Below are 11,398 nucleotides of genomic sequence, written 5' to 3'. Positions count from 1 at the left end.
CCTTTCATTCTGTTAGACTGAGAAACAGGGAGACACAAGCTTAGTCCATAGTTTACTTAACTTTGCATCCACTGATTTGATATTTCAATTGATATATCAATATTGAACTGTAAGTTATCTTGACTGTATTTGCACAGAAACTTTCCTGTGTAAGTCATTACAGTTTTTATTATCTGTGTCTTACAGTTCTTTTTGACACTACTAGAGTTTGAACTAACAGCTTGGTAGGCTAGCACTCTTTTCCATTGAGCCACACTCCCAATTGTTTTTGCCATAATTCATTGTTCAGATATTATCTGGCATATATGAAAAATGCCTGAGCTGGCCATAGACTGAGATCTTTCTACTTCTACCTCCTATATATCCAAAATTATAAGTATGCATCACTATGCCTGGACTTCTCATATTCTTCTTAGGTGTTTTTGATATCCCATGGCAGTGGCCATGGCATGTGCACTTGACATGTGCAACTTTAGAAGCATACACTTACATGAGTTTCACCCAAAGTTATTTGTAGTGAAATTGTTCTTTAATATAACATTAGACTAAATCCGAAGAAAATTTGGGGAATTAAGGTGAAAAATCTTATCAACCAGTTCCTATAATCCTAAGAAACAGAGACACTAAAACTAAGTAACCACCTAAGCACTTACCTGTTATGAACAAAAGAATCCCAGTGATCTCAGGCTCTCTGCTACTTAGCAGGCTGAAACCATGTCTATGTGAAATGTACCTTGGGTTTTCCTGCTCCTTCAAGTTGTGCTCATTGGATGGCCATGCATGTCTAGTTGGACTGTGTAAGCAACTCTTTGCTTTAGCTTAAGTTCTCTGGCTCTTGATGACCTCCCTGTCCATCTTCTAGTTTCCCAATAGAAATTAATCTCTCCTTTTCCATCTACAGCATGTGTCTCAAGAAAGCAGTTCCATTTGTACCATTTCTATTCCATGTATGTATTTATAGACTCAGAGTGAAGTGCCCATCCATAGCCACAGTCCAGCTGTTACACTGTGAGACTAAGGTCAAATGATATGCCTCAGTGGCCCTGCCCTCCCATGCTTAATGGAGTGTGGCATCAGTTAAGTTCCTTAACTGTCTGTTTCAGTGTCCTTGTTTGTGTAACTGTTACAGTATTGTTAACTGCTTTGCAGTATCTTTCTCTGGTATTTTGCCTTCTTCCGTCCATGGCCCAATTGCTTCCTTAGCTAATTTCACTCACAGAATCATATATCTCATAAATCTAAATATTTTCTTCAATGGCAACAAATCCCTGAGGCCTTTAATCATCCCACATCTCCACCCCGTCATTCTATTTACTCTGATATCCTCTGTTAGAACTTTGCCTATAAAAGAGAGAATGTCCCATGATTTGTCATTATTATTTGCTCTTAATTCACCTTTTTGGTTACCTTTCTCCCAATACTTAACTCATGATATTCAACACTGGAAATTTTTTAACACTCACCTAGAAACTCTTTCAGAATGATTTTTCCTCCAGTTATTCCTTCAGAATGGTGAGATATATATCCAAGTAAAAGTTATAATTAGTAAGACAATGTTTTACAAAATGGAAGAGTTTACCTATGCATTGGTAAAGATTAATTTATAAGTCCTAAGAAAAAACATGAATGGCATAAAAGAGAATAAGAGCACAATATGACAGTAATAATCACTAGACAATATGTTGGAAATGAACTTTACACTTGCAGGGGGTAGGGATAGGAGGAGGGACAGAATGGGAGAAAATGAGGGAGGGGGTAAGTAACACTGTTCAAAAGGAAATGTACTCATGAACATACTTGTGTAACTGTAACCCCTCTGCATATCATCCACTTGTACAATAAAAATTTTAAAAAATAAAACAGAAAATTAGAACAGAACAATTGTAAGGGATGCCCAAGAATCTAATCATTAATAATACATCCTATGTACAATATTTTACATCATATACAATGATATAGTGTATATTTAATTATCACATACTATATCTTACACACAAAGTATATGTACATACATATGATACATAAATTGTGTACATGTGTTCACTTGGAACCCTGAGAATTATAGAGATTCCGACTTAAAAAAAGATCTGCTTTATCTTGAGGTTTCTCCATCATTCTTTTTGTAAATGAATGACTTTATTGTTTTTACTATAAGTGTCAAAGATTCCTAGAATTTTAGATTGAAACAGAGATTTATTCATGTAGGAATACTTCTGTAAATCTTGGTGGGAGCAGTTGAGGAGGACAGAGGGCATAAACACAGGAAACTCATCATCTTCACCTCACCTTGAAGTGTTCAGATGACAGCACAGGATGGCTGGACCTCTAGTGGGATTGCTGTCCTTTGAATTCAGTATTCTCCTGGCAATGACAGCTTGACTAATAAGTGAATCTGGAATTTAGGAAAAGAAATAGAGTAAATTTATCCTTCCTTTGTCCCTCCTTTTCTCTACCTCCATCCACCTCCATCCATCTCTCTCCCTACATCCTAGCTTTTCTTCTCTCTATCTCTCTCATTTTCCTTCTCTTACTTCTCAGGTAATCTATCAGGTTGAAACTATTCCACAACAGAAGTCTATTTCAAAATTAAATAATGATAGCTATAGTTCATTATTCTAATTGGTCTAAAGAAAAAACTCTATATTGTCTCTATAGTAGTTGAAAAAATGCTTTTAAAGGTTTCAGCAGCTACTCATGATATATCATCAGGCCAGAAATAATGAAAAATAGCTATTTGTTAAAAATGATCAGCAAAACTCTACAACAAACACTGTACTCATTAATATGCTATTTACCATTTTACCACTCAACTTCTATTAAAGACAAAAATGTCACAATCAGTTTCTGTATCCAGATTTATAATAAAATCCTCCAAATTATATTAGAAAAATTATCATCAAAACCAAAACCAAAACCAAACAGAAAAAATACAAAAGGCATGAAGCAGATAAATGAAGTGACAAAATGTCTTTATTTGCTGAAAAAGTTTATGTACAAAGTTTTTCAAAATCGTAAAATAAAATATATTAAATAATAATGTAATAGTGCCTTTTCCCATATTTTGAATAGCTGTTCATAATTAAAAGACAAATAAATATAAGGTATTTCCATAGCTATAGTTTGGACTTACTTTAGTATTTCAATTTCCAGCCCAGCACCAATAGCTGAAGCTTACAATCACATTTACTCAAAAATTTTGGACCTTGAGAACTGCTGTTCCAGGTAAGCATGGGCAGAATTCCTATCTTATGTTTCTAGGACAGATCCTGCAAATGGAATCATGAGGAAAGTAGCTGGGGCAGCCCAGGCTCACACTTCTGCTTCTTGGAGGTTTATGTTATGGCTTGTATCACTGTGGGTGGGTTATCATAATCCTGTTGACAGTAATAAGTGGCAATGTCTTCAGGCTGCAGGCTGCTGATGGTAAGAGTGAACTCTGTCCCAAGTCCACTGCCACTAAATCTAGAGGGGATTCCAAATTGTAACCTGTTTGCACCATAGATCAGGAGTTTAGGTGATTTCCCTGGATTCTGTTGGTACCAGCTTAACTCATTGCTAATATCCTGACTGGCCTGACATTTGATGGTGACTCTGTCTCCAGGAGATGCAGACAGAGTGGATGGAGACTGGGTCATCTGTATGTCACATCTGGTACCTGGCATTGGAAAAGTAATAAATACATACATGGAATCAATAAATCAATAAATAATACATAGAACCAAGCATGCTATAAGAAAGCTTCATTAATAGCCAAGTATCAGTGACTACAATACATGGAGGAAATCCTCATGATTGGCTTTCCTTACTTGGAATCCAGAGCAGCAGGAGACCCAGGAGCTGAGTGAGGGCCCTCATGTCCACGCTGTGTTCTGACTGAGACTGATGCCTGCATCTGGGGTGAACAGCCTATTAAGAAGGTATCAGAGTGCTGACTGTGCTGTGGGCTCATGCAAATCAGTAGGGGTTTGGAATTGTGCAGCTGCAAATCTGACTCTCTTAGTAACTGGGCCTAGACACCATCCTCGCTGTCTGTATGTCCACAGAGAAAGAGATTGCATCTGTTATTAAGCCAGTACAGATGCACCTGTAGAAATAACTTGAAGCAAATTTGGATATAGTTTTTTAATGTCACATTACAAACAGTGATATTTCATCCTTTGCAAAAAATGCAAGTACAGGGTTAGAATTATGTTTAATGAAGTAAAGCTTAGAGACATAAAGCACACATGATTTCTCTTATATGTAGAAGCTAGTTCAAATGTATTAAGGCATATATAAACACATAGAGGAGCATATGCAAGGGTAACAAATATATTAACCAAAGTATGGCATTTACATGGGAGAATTCCAATGATGTAACTCTTTAGATAAACTAACACAGTTCATTAAAATGAATACTGGCACTTGAAAGTTGTGGAGGGGAGATCAAAGGGAGGAGTAGATGAATGTAGGGAGGAAAGTAGGGAGAATGTAGACCTAAACTCCAATGCAGATCCTGTGAAACTAAGAAAGTTGAGGGCAGGTATTAAGGAGAATAATAAAAGGAGTGATGGTATGACAGCAGTCAAGCTGCATTGTACTTAGAAACTAAAAGTACTTTGTACTACTACTTAAAGATAATACTACTTAACATAATGAATAAGCTATTAAATTTTCTGACCTTTTGTAAAGAATGCTCACGTTTTGGGGCTGGGAAGGTGGCTCAGTGGTAGAGCGCTTGCCTTGCATGCCTGAGTCCCTGGGTTCAATTCCTCAGCAACACATAAGCAAAAAGAAAACAGCCGGAAGTGGCGCTGTGGCTCAGGTGGTAGAGCGCTAGCCTTGACCTGAAGAGCTGAGGGACAGCGACCAGGCCCAGAGTTCAGGTCCCACAACCAGACCCCCCCCCAAAAAATAAAGAATGCTCAATTTACAGAAGATATGTAATCCACAATATGTCATATGAAAATCAACACATGAAAGAAATGGCTGTTCAGTGTGTTTTATACCATTTGAGCTTCCAGAAACACCTTCATTACTGCTCAATGATCCATTACTTCAAATATGGAAAGGGATTCTTATAAAAGAATGGAGGGATTTTTATGTTAACATCATATATCTCTGTCTGTTCTTATCTCAAGACTGGCAACAGAAACCTCTACCTTCCCAACTTCCTCCTCTAATCAGGCTGCATGCTCTGACTGAGCCTCTTTTACACAGATCTTTTTTAAAGGCCTATAGCTAGTGGTGCTGAAAAGGACAGACCATGTCAATCATGAGAGATTTTCTTCTATTTATTTTGAAGAGTCTCTGTGACTGAAATTGCAATTAAGGCATCAAACAGAAACTTACCTTTCAACTCTATTGTGGGTAGAGCAGACCCTGAATATCTTCTTACTAAGTATGACTCCTCATTCTGCTTCTAGTTCATTGTGCACAAGGCACCAGGACTTGCACCCTGAGTGGCTCTGTGGTCACATGCAGGAAATTGCACCATCTTCCACTCTTCCTCAGTGGTTCCCATTCACCTGCTGCTTCTGCACAAAAACAAAATGAGATCTGTTAGATGTGGAGATCTGTTAGCTCCCCAGAAGCCCGGGGAAATTAAGCTCCCAGGGCTGTCAGAACTGTTCCTGACATGGGCATGAATGACCTAGTCCAGCACTCCATACAGGCTATACAGGCTCTCCTAATTCTCAATGTTCCAAACCCAATAAAAAAACTTCACCCACCACAATATGTTATCTTAGAAGAGTCATCATTTCAAAATAAAAATATACTGTATAAATTAATTTTTAATTTATCCTATAACAACTATGTAGATGAAAAGATCTGAATATTGGATAGAAATATTGGATAAAAATGATTCTTTTAAGTGCAATATCTATCACTGAATAGTACTAGGAATTATTTAACCACTATATACATGTTTCATATATATTGTTATATATATATATTGTTTCATATATACATGAAACAATAATAATCATTTCTTCAATTATACTTTTATTTCTTTGTTTTCATCTTTTGAGTAACTATATAATCTGGTCTCACTGTAATTAAGTAAAGATATGAAATCTATGGCTGGGAAGGTGGCTCAGTGGTAGAGCACTTGTCTTGCATGCATGAGGCCCTGGGTTCGATTCCTCAGCACCACATAAGAAAAAAGAAAAAAGCCGGAAGTGGCGCTGTGGCTCCAGTGGTGGAGCGCTAGCCTTGTGCTGAAGAGCTGAGGGACAGTGCCCAGGCCAGAGTTCATGTCCCACGAACAGATCCCCCACCAAAAACAAATGCAAATCAAAACATCATTGACATTCCACCTCACTCCAGTTAGAATGGCTATAATCAAGAACGCTAATAACAACAGATGCTGGAGGGATGTGAACGGAAGGGAACCTTACTGCATTGTTGGTGCGTGTAAACTTGTTCAACCACTTTGGAAAGTGGTATGGAGGTTCCTCAAAAGACTTCACATAGAACTCCTCTATGACCCAGCAATCCCACTTTTGAGCATTTACCCAAATGTTTACAAACAAGACCACACTACCAGCACAACTGTTTATTGCAGGATTATTTACCATAGCTAAGATATGGAACCAACCCAGATGCTCCTCAGTAGATGAATGGATCAAGAAAATTTGGTCTATATACACAATGGAATTCTATGCCTCCATCAGAAAGAATGACATTGCCCCATTTTTTAGGAAATGAAAAGACTTGGAAAAAATTATATTAAGTGAAGTAAGCCAGGTCCAAAGAAACATAGGTCCCAAGGTTTCTCTTATTTGCAATAACTAGTAAATGTCTGGGACAAGCAGAAAAGGTCAAAAGCTATGTACATATGACCAGATAAGACGAAGTTAAGTGAAATGAACCCCAAGATAGGGACACAAGTGGTTTTTTTTTTCTTGCTTGGTATTGTTTCTAACATATTTATAGGGTATAATGTGAATATTTGTTGTTGTTGTTGCTTTGTTTATAACTCCCCCATGGTATAATCCTTGTTTTTACTGTATTTGATGTCGGTATAATTTATGGAAGGGAAGGAAAAAACCAAAATGTTTAAATAAGGATACAGTTCGACCCATTGTAACAATGAGATGTAGAAGACACTATATTGAAAAATGAACTTTACAAATTACGAGGTGAAGGTGGTAATGTAGTTGTGGAGGTGGGAGGGAAGGGATGGTAGGGGAAAAAAGGAGGAGGCTACAATGCTTGATAAGAAATGTACTTATTACCTTGCTCATGTAACTGTAACCCCTCTGTACAGTATTTTCACAATAAAAAACTAATTCAAAAATATTCAAACACCATTTTATAATGACATCAAAATGTTATAACTGAATTAAAGATCATATAGAATGAACTCCAAAAAATACAATTAAAAAGGCACAGAGATGAGACCAAGAGATGAGAAATCTTTATCTTCAGATAGGACAGTTAATGATTGCATTAATCTGTTAGACTAACAACTTCCTAAAGAATATTCTGCAATGGCGATGTCTGAGCAGTGATATCTGGCAGTCTCTAGTCACATATGCCCATTGAGCACTTGAAATGGAATGGATGAAACAGAAGTGTTTAGTTTATAATCTAACTAAAATGTAAATTTAAATAGTCATATGTGGCTCACATTTACTCTATCCAGGGGCACATGTTAGCAGTTACATCATCAGTAACATCACAGCACAGCCAGGCTAGTGATTGCTAGCACAGAGTTTGAATCATAGACTGAAGCATCTTCACTTCCAGATTCTCCTGGTGAAGGTGATATTGTCCTACCCATAGCCATGCAACTGTGAGTGGACATGGTTCAGAAGATGGAAACTTGGTAATTTATAGCTTACATTGTGCACTTTTATGTTTGAAACACTTTTAGTAATTTTGGTTTTAAGTTTTGTTAAATTCATTGGACCTATTGGTGTTGGCAATTCTCATAATCTGAGAAAATTTTCAGCTCATATTCGACTTTTACTATTTATTTCAGGAGTAAAAGTGCTTATGATTTTGACTTGTATGCCAAAAAGTATTCATATATATATTTTGAAGCAAGCCAAAAGGTTTTTGGTATTTTTCAGTATCATCTGACTATAGTTATGACAGAATCTTTCCCAGAGCTCAAGTTTTCCTCCTTCTAAATACTTCCTCAGTCTCACAGATACTTACTTCCCATGTCCATCCTGGTGGCCACACCTGTACAATCACATGTGCACACAAACACTTGGGAAGCAGGGGACACCAGAACTTACCTCCCTACACCTGTCCCTCCTCATCTCCCTTTGTTCTTACATGGATACAGAGCATCATCAGTTGTGAGTGCTGAGCAGAGAATCTCACTTTATGAGGGGAAGTGAAGAGGCTTGATAATTCAAGATAAGGTTATGCTGATGGCTCACATCTATAATCCTAGCTATTCAGTAAGCTAAGATCTAACGATAATGGTTTGAATCTAGTGTGGGCAGCAAAATCTAAGAGACTCTTATGTACAACTGATCAGCAAAAGTCTGAAAGGAATGGAGTTATGGCTCTAGTAGTAGAGCATCAGCAAAAAAGCTAGAAACAGCTTCTAGGCCCTAAGCTCAAGCCCTAGTACTTGTGCTTTTTGTGCATTTCACTCACCATTTCGAGAAGCAGATCTCCCAGAACTACTTTTCCTTCCATGGGTTCCTGTTGAGTTATTTCATTTTGGGATTTGTATAATCATTGAAAGAACAGATGTAATATTTTTAAGTCAATAATCAGACTCCTGAAAAGAGGCAAGGACTGGGGAAACACTAGGGCCATAATTGGGTCAGGTGAGAGGATGAAGAAAAGTTTCCTATCTCTTCCATCTGTGAGGTCAGAGCATCACAAGGTGATGACTCCTACACTGGTATGATATCTTCTGTTAGGTCCTCCAAACTCAAACTACTGCTTCAGTTCAGAGAATGTGTTATGCTGCTCCTCAGACAACCTTTGAAATAGGACAGCTGGGCCAAGCCCTACAGAGATGTTTTTGTTAAGGACTGCATCACTGTGGGAGGAGTATCTATATCTTGAATGCAGTAATAAACTCCGATATCTTCAGCCTCCACCCTGCTGATTTGCAGTGTGAAATCTGTGTCTGACCCACTGCCACTGAATCTTTCTGGGACCCCAGATGCTCGGTTGGAAGCCCAATAGATCAGAAGTTTTGGAGACTGGCCAGGCTTCTGCAAGTACCAATACAGAAGGCTATCTCCATCGCTATCTATGAGGCTCTGACTAGACCTGCAGGAGAGGGAGACAGTCTCTCCCAGGGTGACAGGCAGGGAGAGTGGAGTCTGAGTCATTACAATATCGCCACTGGATCCTGAAATTAAAATAAATGAAAAGTACAAGGTTATATGTGGTATGTAATTTTTTTCTGTGGTTATATATTAATTCCCAATCATTTTCATGGTTTTTCCTTCTATCCTAAAAGCATTCAATATTTCAAAACTTATACAAATATTAAAAAGCATAAATGAGGTTCTAGATCTCATGTATACTACCCTCTACACACTTGTCATAGTTGTCAACAAAGCTCAGGAACTGGTTCCATGTAGGATGTTCATCACTCTCATATAATTAACTTCACCTGCCCCAATCTAGAGGACAAGTTCTGTGCATCTAAGCCATGAACAGAATACAAACAAGAAGCAGTGGCCCTGAGGGCTCACCCTCAATCCCCTTTTCCATCCTCATCTCCCTCTGCCCTTACCAGTCATCCAGAGCATTAGGAGACCCAGAACACAAGAACAGAGTCTCATTTTAGCTGGAAATCCAGGAGATTTGATCAGTGAAGTCAAGGTCAAGATGAGCCTTTATGTCAAACTAGGGCTGGAAAGTTCTCCTTGGGGAGCACTATGCAAATCAGCAGGTGGGTGCAGCAATGTGAGAACAAAGAAGAGGGCAAGGGCATTTCTCTGGTAAAGAAAGTGACTTAAATTTCTTCTGTGTTTGGAGAAAAGACCCACAAATACCAGGCTGGCTCCAGCAGTGGGTAAAAGGACCCCTCTCCCCTGATGCCTGTATCTTCAGGGAGGATGTGGTGTACTTGACCCTGTCAACTTAAAACACTAGAGGCCCAATTCCATTGAAATGTGTGTCCAGGGGAGTCTTGCTGAAGGGTCAATTTGATTGGCCCTCTTCTGGTTATTCTAGAGAAAGATACTGTGCACAGATTTCATTTGACATTGTTTCTCAAAACTTCTATCCAATACCACTGTGGGTACAACTAGGTAAGGAAATCAAATACATACTTGAGTTAATCTGACATCACTGAAACAAAGTTAACTTATGATTAGCAAGTTATCAACAACTGTTAGAGATGTTCTTTATAAGCCAGACACTGGTAGCTCATGTCTGTGGTGACTGAGTTCTGAACACATGGTTCAAAGCCAGTCCAGGTTGAAAGTTCCCTTTTGACTCTTATCTCCAATTAATCATTCAGAAATTGGAGGTGGTGCTGTGGCTGAAAGGGGTAGAGTGTTAGATTTGGGCAAAAGAGCTCAAGATCAGCATCCAGGTCCTGAGTTCAATCCCTACAAGAGATTTAAAAAAAGGCCCTTCATAGAGGGCCTAATAAATTAAGTTCTTATGATTACTTGTGTCAAAGCAAAATAACCCAGAGCATAAAATCCTCCTTACAGAGGGTGAACTAATAACATTTCTAAATGAAAGAGAAAAATGACAGAGAAAACCAAATTTTACATAGTCAATTTCACAATCAGTAAATATGGAATGACACTTCTTCAGCATAACTCTTCACCAGACTAACAACAGCATTCTTAATATTTCTCTATCTTCTATAAGACAGAATGGACAAGAATGCCAGTTACTTTCATTTAGTTAGTGAGACTATTGCAACATCTATTTTTTAATCTTTCTACAGAGTCTGCTCCTGGAAAAGTTATTAACTCTGTATGAGACCCTCCTTGTCCTGCCTGCATTGCATGTGGGCAGCCACAGCCAGGACTCCACACCTCATAGCAGGACCAAGCAAGAGCTGTGTTCATGTCTCAGTATAAAAACACTCAAGATTAAGTCTCCCCTAAAGTTTCATAATAAGCTACTAAGTAACTGAATGCTGGTTCAGAGTTGTACAAAGGAATTCATATTCCACTTACACCATCCAGAGCCTGAAGAACATACATTTCTGTTGGTATTGGCCACTGTTTGTGACATTTTCTTATGGGTTACACAAAAAGTTTTTTCTATTAAACTTATTTTGTAGCAAATTTTTATTGTGATTAAGTGATTAAATAAATTTCACAAATTTCACAGGATGGTGATACTTATTGTCACAAAGTAAGTGATACTTATAGTCACAAACACAAGAATGTGTGGGGTAAATTATCTTTATCATGGTTCATAAAGTTTGTTAATTCTATGAGCTCTGACAATACAATTATTT

At 38.0% G+C, this 11,398-nt stretch overlaps 2 gene segments (V, D, J or C); both read right to left on the bottom strand.

The window, feature by feature from the left end:
- Nucleotides 1-3,332: 3,332 nt before the first annotated feature.
- Nucleotides 3,333-5,373, bottom strand: LOC138833368 (immunoglobulin kappa variable 1D-33-like). The segment is given in 3 exon segments: nucleotides 3,333-3,655; nucleotides 3,807-3,892; nucleotides 5,332-5,373. Coding segments are annotated over 2 exon segments (372 nt in total).
- Nucleotides 5,374-8,963: 3,590 nt separating this feature from the next.
- LOC138833367 (immunoglobulin kappa variable 2-28-like) lies at nucleotides 8,964-9,752 on the bottom strand. The segment is given in 2 exon segments: nucleotides 8,964-9,313; nucleotides 9,704-9,752. Coding segments are annotated over 2 exon segments (399 nt in total).
- Nucleotides 9,753-11,398: the final 1,646 nt, after the last annotated feature.

This window comes from Dipodomys merriami, unplaced genomic scaffold, assembly GCF_024711535.1.
Source record: "Dipodomys merriami isolate MVZ:Mamm:240054 unplaced genomic scaffold, mDipMer1.0.p SCAF_204, whole genome shotgun sequence".
Classification (NCBI taxonomy): Eukaryota; Metazoa; Chordata; class Mammalia; order Rodentia; family Heteromyidae; genus Dipodomys; species Dipodomys merriami.
The sequence above is the reverse complement of the archived record's forward strand: the minus strand, read 5'-3'. Positions and strand labels throughout refer to the sequence as shown.